At 34.1% G+C, this 12898-nt stretch overlaps 2 protein-coding genes across 3 annotated transcripts; both read left to right on the forward strand.

Annotated features, from left to right (window-relative positions):
* Positions 1 to 1562: 1562 nt before the first annotated feature.
* On the forward strand, positions 1563 to 3960 carry LOC108482938 (aquaporin PIP1-1). The gene is made up of 4 exons (XM_017786051.2): positions 1563 to 2106; positions 2220 to 2518; positions 3426 to 3566; positions 3661 to 3960. Exons 1-4 carry the CDS (start codon positions 1629 to 1631, stop codon positions 3754 to 3756), a joined length of 1014 nt encoding a protein of 337 aa, XP_017641540.2. The 5' UTR covers positions 1563 to 1628; the 3' UTR covers positions 3757 to 3960.
* A 1316-nt stretch (positions 3961 to 5276) lies between these two features.
* Positions 5277 to 9271, forward strand: LOC108482939 (short-chain dehydrogenase TIC 32, chloroplastic-like). Of its 2 annotated transcripts, none has more exons than XM_053026336.1 (9): positions 5277 to 5526; positions 5802 to 6033; positions 6111 to 6187; positions 6267 to 6420; positions 6504 to 6582; positions 6662 to 6746; positions 6859 to 6905; positions 6996 to 7792; positions 7891 to 9271. In XM_053026336.1, the coding sequence occupies exons 1-8, from the start codon at positions 5421 to 5423 to the stop codon at positions 7158 to 7160; spliced, it is 945 nt and encodes a 314-aa protein (XP_052882296.1). In that variant the 5' UTR covers positions 5277 to 5420; the 3' UTR covers positions 7161 to 7792; positions 7891 to 9271. The 2 variants fall into 2 exon arrangements, with proteins under 2 accessions (XP_052882296.1, XP_017641541.1); XM_017786052.2 differs by having other exon boundaries at positions 6996 to 7725.
* Positions 9272 to 12898: the final 3627 nt, after the last annotated feature.

Consider the following 12898-nt stretch of genomic DNA (forward strand, 5'->3'; position numbering starts at 1 on the left):
AAGGTTGAAACTCTTAATTGATATGAATATTATTATTAATTTAAGAGAATATAAATTTGAGTCTTATTTGAAACGTATTATTCACTTATTTATAAGTTAGGAAGTAATGGTAGGTAATTTTAATTATTACATTTAAAAGAATAGATATTATCAAAATTTATAACGAAATTATTAAAAAAAATTAAAATATGGATAAGGAATAATAATATCCATGACATGTCTTTAGCTAAACAAATTTTAGCTGTGTTTTGGGGACATGGCTTGCAATTTGCGGCATTGAATGACCTATGACGAAATTAATTATTTAAGCTATTCATCATCATTCATGAACCTTCCCTTCCTTTCTAGTCTTGGAAAAAGCCAATATATAGATGGTGAGTTGATATGGTTGTTGATGGTTAATTAAAGAGGGAATTTATATTAGAATTATAGATATGATATTTTTGAGAGCGGATAATTATAAATTTTAAATATAGATTGTAAAATAAATATAAAAAATTGATAATAAATAATTAATAGTAGAAATGTTAAGGTAGTTTTACATTATTATCATTTTTTGTCTGAATTTGTCTCTAAATTTATTAATTATTTCCATATTAGAACTTAAATTAAACACTTGTCCTTAATTTGATAATTATTTTTATATCGAAGTTTGAACTCAGATACGTTATAGGGATAATTACTAAATTCAAGATTAATTTAAATAAAAATTAGACAATTTCAAGATTAATTACTAAATTTAAATATTAACTTTAATAGAAAATTATTCAAAATTAATTTTACCCTTTTAAAATAATTCAGAATCATGTTAAATGTATTGCCGTTCGTACTCTAATGTGTCTGTCACTTTCACCGTTTCCCACAACGATAACCCAAACGGTACAATTTCTTCTATCTACCCTTCCGAATTTTCTTTTCCGTTTTTTGATTTTTCTTCCCGTTTTCTCTTCGCTGATCTCTCATTAAATGACAATTTTATCCCTGTTTTTTTATATTATTTCTCCACGATAAAATGCTGTGAAAGTGACGACAATTTCCTCCAACAAATCACGACCGTCCAAAAGGATTGGAAAAGAAAAAGAGTTGCAGTCAGTTAGATAAAATGACTGTTTATTTATTGCGGTGATGTAAGCAAATTAACCGCCCAATCAAATACTACCTTCACAATGATAACAGACAGATCAAACTAGTTTGCAGTATTACTTTTATATTTGCCTTTATTCTGGATTATGATTGTTAGGTGGATATGGGATAATGCTTAGAGTTCTACTATTTAACTGTGTTACGAGTTATTAATAATTTTTAATAATGATATGAGAGTAATCATATTATCAAAACCTTGAGACATGTGTATTTATTTATAATCCCTAAATAAAAATTTTCAAATACTATATTAGCGATTATTCTGGAAAGACATGAACTCGAATAGTACAAATTATAACATAAAAATCAATAATTAAAACATGCACAACATTCTTATAAATTATAAATACAAAAAATATTTTATCATGTTGAATATTTTCATACCATTAATACAATAATTAAAACAAGGAGACAAAAGAAACATTAAAAAAAGAAAAGAAAAAGAAATTAAAGACAACCCATTTTTGCTTTGAGCCGAAATAATAATGCACCGTTACCTTGTATCCTATCCCATCTATAAAGGCACCATATTCTCTAGCTGTCGCTGGTATGCACTCATTTGGCTTGGGTTTTTTGTGAGGAAAAAGAAGCTTCAATCTTTGGTTGTTAAGTGGGTGAAACAAAAAAAAAAAAAAATGGAGGGCAAAGAGGAGGATGTTAAGCTAGGAGCCAACAAGTTCTCTGAGAGACAACCTATTGGGACATCAGCTCAAACAGACAAGGACTACAAGGAGCCACCACCGGCACCATTGTTTGAGCCTGGTGAGCTCAAGTCATGGTCTTTCTACAGAGCCGGAATTGCTGAGTTTGTTGCTACCTTCTTGTTCCTTTACATCACTGTCTTGACTGTCATGGGTGTCTCTCAATCTAAGACCAAATGTACTACTGTTGGTATTCAAGGCATTGCTTGGGCCTTTGGTGGCATGATCTTTGCTCTTGTTTATTGTACCGCTGGCATTTCAGGTCACTTTATTCCTTCAACTTTTTGAGGGGTTGTTTTCAAAATTCGAACCTTTTTTTCTTGAAAGATGCTTAATACCCAGATCTGTGTTTTTTTTTTTTTGGGTAACTTTCAGGTGGCCATATTAACCCAGCTGTGACCTTTGGGTTGTTACTGGCAAGGAAGCTGTCCCTTACAAGGGCAGTGTTCTACATGATCATGCAATGCCTTGGTGCTATCTGTGGAGCTGGTGTAGTGAAAGGATTCGAAGGAGACAGTAGATATGAGATGTTGGGTGGTGGAGCCAATGTTGTGAACCATGGCTACACCAAAGGTGATGGTCTTGGTGCTGAAATCGTTGGCACTTTTATTCTTGTCTACACTGTTTTCTCTGCTACTGATGCCAAGAGAAATGCCAGAGACTCTCACGTTCCTGTATGTACTATGTTCTTGTCCTTATTCTCACTTGCCTCTTAACTTTCATTACATAAATTATCTTCTTGGTTTTAATGTTCACAAAGTATATAGCTTGGTTTGGCTCCAAATGAAGTTGTTGAGGGGCTTGAAGTCCTATTGTATGATCCCTAGATGATACACTCACTGCATGAGCTCTCTTAGCTCCTTTTCAGTTTGGATTAGACCTATATATATGTTAGTTTTACGTTTGGTAGATGCAAAATCTAGTATGCATAAATGGCCTTTTAATACACCAAAATCTAGTTTGCTAGATGCATAAATGGCCTTTTGTCATTTTTACTTAGTTGTTAAAGTGTGTCACACATCGCTGAGAGCCCCAAATGGTCACGCCCGAACAGTCATGCATGACCCTCACTTGAGACTCCCTTGTCTAGCAACTTGCCTGAATAGTGAGCTCACTCATTAACTGTCATATTGGCTTCTAGCCATCTTGTCCCATTCGAGATGACTTGGGACACATCATAATGCCACTCTACTTAAACTTATCCATGACCCGCCAATACTAACTCATCATGTGGCACCTCGAGACGGGAACAATCAATGAATAAAAGGCCTAAGGATACCTTCAATCTCGCCAAAACCTCTACTCCCACCTTCTTTAACTACAGCCATCCTTCTTATTGGCACTCCTCCCTGTCTAAACAGGGCAAACCGACCATTTCTGCTGCCAACTCGTCCATGTATCAACAAGGTGGCTAGCCGCTAGGATTCATTAATTGGAAGTATTAGACTGGTCTAAACCATTCCTCTCTTTTCAAGTATGCAGATTCCACTCCAATTAGGGGAATACCAAATACTAGTCTGACCTTTTGAAGTACTTGAATTATAGACTCTTTTAATGAACTTTATTTCAATTACATGGCAGATTTTGGCTCCCCTACCTATAGGGTTTGCAGTGTTCTTGGTTCATTTGGCCACCATTCCCATCACTGGAACTGGTATTAACCCAGCAAGGAGTCTTGGAGCTGCCATTATATATAACAAAGACCATGCATGGGATGATCATGTAAGTACATATATATACTTCTGCATTCGGCCATTCTTTCTCTATGTTGATGGCATTTAGAGATTGATTTGAAGTTTTATTTATGTTTTTGCAGTGGATCTTCTGGGTTGGACCCTTCATTGGAGCTGCTCTTGCTGCAATTTACCACCAGATAATCATCAGGGCCATTCCTTTCAAGACCAGAGCTTGAAAATGATATAATCATTATTTTGCATCTTTTCATAGTTTTCTTCTACATGTTGTCCTTTGGTGCATCTACTTAACTGATGTGTCTCTCAACTTTTTGTCTCACTTAATTTGGATTATGTTTTATGGTGTTAATTAATGTGTGTAAATTATCCTAGAGATATATGCTTGTATTTAGTTATCAATGAAGGATTCTTTTTTATCTCCATATGTTCCCCTCTATACTACTTCCATTGCAATTGTTGCAAGCTTTCATTATGGATTTGACTCGGATTTTGATTTATCTTTTTATTTTAGTATTCTTTATGTTCATGTTACAATCTTATCTTTAAAATTCGAAAAATTCGAACAGGTTACAGTCAATAAAGCTGGGCTTTGATCAAATCATTAATTGGTGGGTCTAATTAACTAGAGTTGCCTATTAATCTGTATATATATCTAGCTACTTGTTGCAGTATAATATTAAATATATTTATAACATTTAAAATTTTCTATAATAATTTATACTTTAAAAAATTAAAATTTTAATAAATTTTTAACTTGAATATCTAATTAAGTCCCATAAAATAATAAAAAATTAGAATATTATAAAATAATAATAAAAATCAATTAAATTCTTCACGTTGTCATTTTTCACATCAATTATCATATAATTATTTTTTAAATTAATTGCTACATCAACACTTAATGGCCCATTAAATGCTTCACTGGAAAAAAATGAATTCAAGAGACTTAATTATGTACACATCATGACCAGGAGTTAAATTAGATGTACTTTTGATATATTTAAAAGGATTATTAGGCATTTTAGTCTAAATTTAACTTTTAATGATGGGGAAAAATAGTCAAATAGATATTTATTTGTATAATTATAATTCTTAATAGAGATGATCATGGGTTGAGTTAGTGCAAAAATTAAGCTCATTTTCTAATCCAGCTCAAAAAATGGGTCAAAAATTTTGTTCAAGCTCAACCCGCCAAAGATAATTCCTTTTAGATTATTTTTATATAAAATAAATTTTAAAATATAATATATCAAATAAACTAAAAATATTAAAATAAATATTTTCCAGTAAATTCAAAATCAATATAAATAACTTAACAAGTAAAATTAATAATAAAATAAGAATTATACAATATTCAAATAATAATAACAACATAAAAACAGTAAACAAAAGCAAATAATAACCTAATTTATTGTCAAATTTTAGGCTGAATATGGGCAAAAAAATTCTTGCTTAAAGATTGAGTAATTTTTTGTACCCAAATTTTGAGTTTATATATATATTTTTTAAATCTTCTCACGAATGAATCTTCGGGCCTAAGCAGAATATTTAATAATTATAATTTATAATACAGAAAAGTTGATAATTTTCTACTTCCAACACGTTTTTATATTTTTGTAAGTCAAAAATCTACAGCCACGTGTATTTCATGGTTTGTCCTTTTACGTATCTTTTTGGTCAATAACGTTTTGTCATGATTTCCACTTCCATTCTTTTCCCATAAGATATTGTTGCTTTGTAAGAACCATATTCATTGGTCAACCACTGTATTATCAAGGATTTGGTAAAGTTTAAGACTTTTGCCCAAAACAAACCCTGCTAAGTTTCTTATATTAAGTGAATCCAGAGTGTAGCTTTTTTAGATTAAACTGCAAAAGAAAACATGTGGTTTTTTGGAAGTAAAGGACCATCAGGATTCTCTTCTTCTTCTACAGCAGAGGAAGTTACTCAAGGGATTGATGGATCTGCCCTCACTGCCATTGTGACAGGTTCGGTTTTTTCTTTTCTGGGTTTTTGTCTTGTCTTTCATTAATCCTTGTAGTTGTCATTTTCTTAAGCTAAACTTTTGTTTGGTTGATCGGATAGTTTTGGGAAAATTTTCTTTTCGTAGAGTACGAGATTGATGCGTCTTCGCCAATCAAATAACCCCGAATATGACAGGATTTTCGGGTCACGTCACTATTAATGTGTTGTAGAGAGCTTGACTTGATGGATTAAATACGCATGCTTGTCACTTTCGATTACTTATATCAGTTCATTTCAGGAGCATCGAGCGGTATTGGTGTAGAGACAACCCGCGTCCTTGCATTGCGCGGTGTCCACGTAGTTATGGCCGTAAGGAATGTGGATGCTGGTCGGAATGTCAAGGAAGCAATACTAAAAGAAATACCTGGTGCTAAGATTGATGTAATGGAATTAGATCTAAGCTCAATGGCATCAATAAGAAAATTTGCATCACAATATCAATCCTCTAATCTTCCCTTGAATCTACTAATGTAAGAACTTCGTATTCTTGCAAAGTTGAATTATTAAAGTTGCTGTTATACTAACATTTTCTTTCTTGGCTTGCAAGCAACAACGCCGGGGTTGTAACACCGTTCATGTTATCGCACGACGGCATCGAATTGCAATTCGCAACCAACTATTTAGGTTCATATATTTCATATAACGTTATGTCTACATGAATCTCAAATCTAATGAGATGTAGTAACATTGACATATTTTGCAGGTCCTTTTCTTCTAACCGATCTTCTATCGGAGACTATGAAAAAAACAGCACGCGAAAGCAACATAGAAGGGAGGATTGTCAATGTATCTTCGATAGGTCATCGGTTTACATATAGCGAGGGGATCCGCTTCGACAAAATCAACGACGAATCAGGGTAAATGAACCAGTTTTTGTTGGTCCAAGATCTTTATAAAATGCTCAACCATTTCTTTCTCGTCATTTGTTGCCAATTAACAGATACTCCTCTTGGTATGCTTATGGACAATCAAAGCTTGCTACCATATTACATGCCAAGGAGCTTTCTAGGCGTCTAAAGGTACGGAATACGGTTAAGACGCCATTAACATGCCAAGTGAGAGATCTGAGAAATCTTATTTTTTGTTGTACATAAACAGGAAGATGGGGTGGAGATTACAGCAAATTCACTTCATCCCGGAGGAATACTGACCAATATTATGCGCCACAATGGTTTCATGAATGGTAATACTTTCGAGTAAATTCACTTATATCCAAACACCAAGTCCAAAAACACATTGCTTGAAAATAAACACATTGCTTGAAAATACTGATCCAATACATTTCCTCAAAGCAGGCTTTCTCCATTTGATTGGGAAATATTTTTTCAAGAGTATTCCGCAGGTATTATTCTCTACAAATTGTTGTGAGATTCATTAGAAGATAGATACAAGCACAAGTCCATATATTGTTTTTGTTTTGGTATGGTTGTAGGGAGCTGCCACTACATGTTATGTTGCATTACACCCACAAGTTAAAGGTGTTAGTGGAGAATATTTCATGGACAGCAACATAAGTAACCCAAGCTCTATGGCTAACGACGTAGATTTGGCTAAAAAACTATGGGATTTTAGCTTCACCTTGATCAATCCCAAGTAGGTTGGTTCACAAGGCCTTTTCTGAGAGGATTTGCATTGTGTCACTTTGATATATGAAGTCAAAATTGTATGACTAAGCTTGAATATGTTCCATGTTATACAAAATATAATGTTATATTAATCTCTAAAAATGGAAATGCAATTATCTTTGGTATTTCTTACAGCAACTGTTACTATTTCCCCTTAGTATTTTTCATGTGTGACTATTAGGGGCGAGAAAATGATTAATTTGGTTATTTTTACAATTTCATGGCTACGATTATTTTTACACTGATGCACTATAAATCTAAAGGGGTGTGGGTGTAAGATTAGACAAACGCTAAAGAAGATGCAATTGCCACGTTACAACATAAGCTGGTGGTCGCATTTAAGGTTGATGCGATTGCCACTTTACAACATAAAAGCTGGTGGTCGCTTTTTGAGTGATGGCTAGAATTTACGACGGAAAAATGCAAATACCAAAGAGCAGTATGGCGTTGAGAGGTGCTGCCATGGCTGGTGGTGCTTGCATTGGAAGACAAAGAACCACCCCATTTCTCCTTTCATCTTCTCCATTGTTTTTCAGGGTACGATCCCTTCATTCCCCTTCACATCCTCTCCTAAGATTCACATCTTTTCCTAACCCCAAAACTGGTATGCCTTCATTCCTTTTTGTTTTTGGGTTACATATACATTTTAATTTTCATTCAGGGAGTTTGATTTGTTACCAACTGTTGTACATTTTTTTCCAGGATTTAAGTATCAGATTCGGGCAATACAAGAGGTAACTGCAGATACTGTAAAATCCCAGAAAGGAAAAGAAGATGATGAAAAGAGTTCCCCACAAAATTGGAAGATTAAAATGCTTTATGATGGAGATTGTCCGCTTTGCATGCGTGAGGTACACCGTTTTTCATATATATGGCTTATGATAATATTTGGCGTTCATTATTGTTGAAGGCAGGCCAGAGTCTCACCCCTCAAACAGCAGAGTTATTGTGTGTGAAGTGTCTATGCAAGGTTTTACCAGGTTTTGTCTCCCGATTCCGAAGAGAGCTTAACCGGTATCAAGGACGTTAGGAGTGTCTTGCCACCAAAGAAATATTGAGCATTTGCCTTAGTGGGGTTGGAACCCATACACTTATATGGCATTAGTGGCTAAGAACACTACCACTTGATAGACCTCAAATCCCACTAAGGTCAAATGCTTAATATTTCCTTGGTAGTGAGGCGGTCCCTAAACTCTGTAAACCCGGTTGGGTTCTTCCTGGAATTGGAAGACAAAACCCAGGGATAAAACCGAATGTAAACACCCTAAGCATAATACCGCCACAGTTTGAGGGTCTGAGACTCCAACCTACCCCTTAACAATTATCATAATCATTATCGCTCTGTTTAATTATTTATGTTGTCATTAAGTTGATATGCTAAGGGAGAGAAATAAGCAATATGGCACTATCAAGTTTGTTGAGATAAGTTCTGTTGATTATTCTCCTGAAGAAAATCAAGGATTGGACTACAAAACTGTATGTTCATCATCTACATCCTTTTTTTAATCTTTTAGAGAAGTCAGCTATTTTGTGTGGTCTATCTTTCATTTTTTTTCCAAGGTTATTGAACCCTTTGTAAACAGGCCAATTTGCCCGGGTCCACATCAAGACCAAATAAAGAATAAAAAAACCCAATTATTAATAGTCCATTAAATGTCCATTTACAGACTTTGAGCCAATTACCTAGACCCAAAACCCTAATTTAAAACCCATAGCCCAAACCTAATAAGAGCCCAAACGGCCCAAAAACTTAAACAGTTTCAGAAACCCTAGGTCACCCCCCTTTGCGCCGCAACAGTAACTTCCAGCCTCCAAGCCCCATACGGCCTCCTGGCGCCACAGCCACGCTCGCGCCTCCGTACGCCTCACGCCAAGTGCCAGCACACGCCCTGTACCCCGTACCTGCAAACAAACAAGACAAACAAAGCAGCAAAAAGCAAGAAAAAATATTGTATTTTTATATATTTATTTTTCTTTTAGATTTCGGCTATAAAGCCAAAAAAGAATGTATTGATCTTTTTTATGCGCAATATACGCACACTACACAAACTCAATACAAAGAAAAATCAAAACTTTGAAAGGTGATTTTCGGGTGCTTCATTTACCTTCTTTTTGAATCTATTCTTTTCTTCTTAGTTTTTGCATGTACTCTTGAGCATAAGAAAATAAAACGAAAAGAAGAGTTTACCTTGCGAGCCGACCATCGTTTCCCTTTCACTTCGGTGAAATCGAAGCCTGAATGGGATCTCAAGGTTAAAAACCACCCCTTCAGAGTCCGAAAGCGCTGGTCGCCGTTCGTGGTGGCGCATCGGAGCTTAGGGGAGCATTTGGGGTTTGACTGAGCAACAAAAGGGGGGGCTAGGGCTAGTGTGGCTGAACAGCCAAATTGTAGCCCTTTTAAAGGATTGAATACGACGTCGTTTTGAGCCTGATTCAGTGGCTCCAAAAACGGCGTCGTTTCATGGCATGACCCGCGCGCGTGACTGGACCCGGGAAGGATCCGTGTGTTTCCCATCAATGGGAAATTTCTCCATTTAGTCCTTCCTCATTTCCACTGCTATTCAATCTCATTCGATTTTTTTTTAATTTGGACTCTTTTGTTTTACTTTGGTTCGATTTAGTCCCTTGACCTCTTGGAGGTAGGACGTGAGAACGACGTCGTTCTGGCGGAAGGGTGCCCATTTAGTCCTTTTTTTGAGGCATGCGTTTTAATCTGGTCCTTACGCGCTTATTCCTTTATGTTTTTTCAACCCAAATTTTATTTTTGTTTTGATTTGGTCCCTAGTTACTTAGATTTTGATCTTTTCATATTTGACTATTTATTTATCTATTTTAATATTCTATATAGTATTCATTTTAAATCATTGCTCTTTTTATTTATTTATATTAAAGGTTTTATTATATATTATTTTATTTATCATATATCATCTAGTATATATATGTGTCTATTTAGGTTTTAATTATTTTCAAAATATAAATTAAAAATTGTAGTATCTTTTACTTCTAAATTATTTTATTATTAATCTATGGTTTTCATATACCATTTATTTTAGATACATGCTATTTATTTTGTGCTATCACATATATGTGTATATGGTCCATTTTAAAACTCGTTGTATCATTAAAATTGTTTTATCATTCATTTAAAATTTTCATATATTTTTATATATACATATTTATATTTTATCCTCATATTCGATCTTTTTTTATATATAGTGTATATGTTATTTAAATTATTTTTCTTTTTTACATGTATATGGTTATCCTTAAGTAGATATTTCTTTTAAAAATGTTTTGTACATTATTTGACTCAAATTTCCTCTTTTCTAATGACTATTTTTAATAATAAGTTATATATATATATACTTAATTTTTTTTGTATATATAAATTATTTCAAATTTTGCATGTGTTATTCACTTATGATTTTTATATATATAGTTTTTATATCGATTTGCCTCATAGTAGCTCTTAATTTCTACATTGTTTTGTATTTTGATTGTTTTTTTTATATATATTATTCCATAGATTGTTGTTACATATCATTTATTCGTTTTTTGTATTATTATGTCAATTATTCTCCATACATGCTTGAACATTGAGTTATAATTTTTAGATTAATTATAGTTAATTGTTTTGTTAGTTGATTAAATAAGTTATATTATCTTCATTCATCCATTATCATATTTTATGCATACATATATTATCCCATGCTTTTTTTTGGTTTACGACATGTTGTTTTATAAGGCCCAAACCCTTTAAAATTAATTATTCCATCTTATTTCAAGTAAATTAATGCGTTTTAAGCTAGTTTTATAACTATTCATTCAAAAATTCTTTAAAACGAAGGAAATGTTCGATGTTTGGCAATTCAGGGAATCGTGCCATATCGTGCTGGGTTGCAATTTCCCGTTTGTTCAAAATAATCGAATATTCCTTTGGAATTTCACTCATGTCTTTAAAAATTCTTCAAAACGAAGGAAATGTTCGGTGTTTGACAATTTGGGGAATCGTGCCCTACCGTGCTGGGTTGCAATTTCCCGTTTGCTCAAAATAATCGAATATTCCTTTAAAATTTCACTCATGTTTTCTAAATTCTAAAACAAAGCAATGTTCAATGTTTGGAAATTCCGGGAATCGTGCCCTACCGTGCTGGGTTTTGATTTTTCGTTGGACTAAATAATTGAGCATCCTTTTGTAATTTTCAACGTATAAACTTTCAGAAGTCAAAATTTATCGTTGTTTTTAAGGGTATAAAGGATCTTGTCCTTTCGTACTGGATGTGATGCTGCATTCCTCTGAAATAAGAGAATTTTGACAACCAACTTGAGTCATTCAAATGCTTCAAAAGGAACCATATTTTAAAAACAACTTTAAAACTTAGACATAAGGACAATACTTAATCAATTTGGTACCAATTTTGGGCGTAGTGAGGGTGCTAATCCTTCCTCATATATAACCGACTCCCAAACCCGTTTTCTCAAATTTACGTGGCCAAAATCGATTTAAATAAAACAAAGTGTTTTATTGGGTGACCCAATCACACCTAAATAAAAAGATTGGTGGCGACTCTACATTTTCGTTTTCAAAGTCGATCCCATATCTTTAAATTCTACAAAAAATGGTTTCGACAGCTTGGCGACCCCACTGGGGACCGAACAAGAGAGTCAAGCCATAAAATTGATTATTTACCGTCCTTTTGTCAAAAATTGAAAATTTGTTTTAAAAATCATGTTTCTTTCGATTGCATTTGATTGTATGATCGTTATGGTTCGGGTCTTGTAGAATAATATTGCATTGTATTGCATGACCGCTGTGGTCACACCTCTTAAGTGAGAGTAAGAAACTATGCTTTCGTGAGTTTTCACCTCCGTATAGGCTAGTGGATTGCTTTCGGGGTACATCTGTACCTATGATTTCGTGAGATTTTCATCTCTGCATGGTCATAGGGAAATGTATCCCCCTGAATCGAACTCGATCCATATGAGCCTATAATGGGTGAGGATTGAGAAATCTGCTGGTTCAGGTACCTTCTCTTTAGAACTGAATCACATATAATGAACGTTAAGAGCTATTATTGGGTAAAGCCGCATCAAGCCTTAGTATTTGCCCATATGTGTATTATAATTATCTTTGTCGCACTTGTATTTTATCACTTATATTTGATACTAACTTGTGTTTTGTTTTGATTGTGTTTTGCATGATATTGCATACTAAAGGAGGTGTTGATTCGTATTTGATTACTAAGTTAGAAAGTTTGACATGGAGAATGAATTTCTTAATAAAGTTGAGGATAATGTGGCCATTCGTGCATGGTCAGAGAAGTTACAATTGGAGAAAGGGAGTAGCTTGGCAGAAGGATATATATCAGAGTTGCAAGAATTCACTCGCGTCAATGTAGCACAGAATGAGTTGCAAGAGTTGAGAGATATATGGGCTCGTTGGGACGAAGGAACCAAATAGTTGTTCTATCAAAACTATGGCGATATATCCTACTTGCTAGATATTAGGGTGGACAAGCATCTGTTCTGAGTCATGGTTCAATTTTGGAATTTTACTTATAAGTGTTTCACTTTTGGGGAAGTAGATTTAGTACCTACCGTGGAGGAATATACTACCCTGCTCAGGTGTCCAAAAGTTCAAGTTAGAAGAGCTTATGCCAAGGTCTTTAATGCTCAAACTTTCACGAAGAAATTGATGAACATTTCAGGG

This window comes from Gossypium arboreum, chromosome 1 (genome assembly GCF_025698485.1).
Source record: "Gossypium arboreum isolate Shixiya-1 chromosome 1, ASM2569848v2, whole genome shotgun sequence".
NCBI lineage: Eukaryota > Viridiplantae > Streptophyta > Magnoliopsida > Malvales > Malvaceae > Gossypium > Gossypium arboreum.

Excerpts from the sequence above, each read along its gene's own strand:
- LOC108482939 (XM_053026336.1), top strand. The coding sequence starts at position 5,421 with ATGTGGTTTTTTGGAAGTAAAGGACCATCAGGATTCTCTTCTTCTTCT. Across the intron at positions 5,527-5,801 it reads CCTCACTGCCATTGTGACAG|GAGCATCGAGCGGTATTGGT; the intron begins GTTCGGTTTTTT and ends AGTTCATTTCAG. Across the intron at positions 6,906-6,995 it reads TTTTCAAGAGTATTCCGCAG|GGAGCTGCCACTACATGTTA; the intron begins GTATTATTCTCT and ends GTATGGTTGTAG.
- LOC108482938 (XM_017786051.2), top strand. The coding sequence starts at position 1,629 with ATGCACCGTTACCTTGTATCCTATCCCATCTATAAAGGCACCATATTC. Across the intron at positions 2,107-2,219 it reads TTGTACCGCTGGCATTTCAG|GTGGCCATATTAACCCAGCT; the intron begins GTCACTTTATTC and ends GGTAACTTTCAG. Across the intron at positions 2,519-3,425 it reads CCAGAGACTCTCACGTTCCT|ATTTTGGCTCCCCTACCTAT; the intron begins GTATGTACTATG and ends ATTACATGGCAG.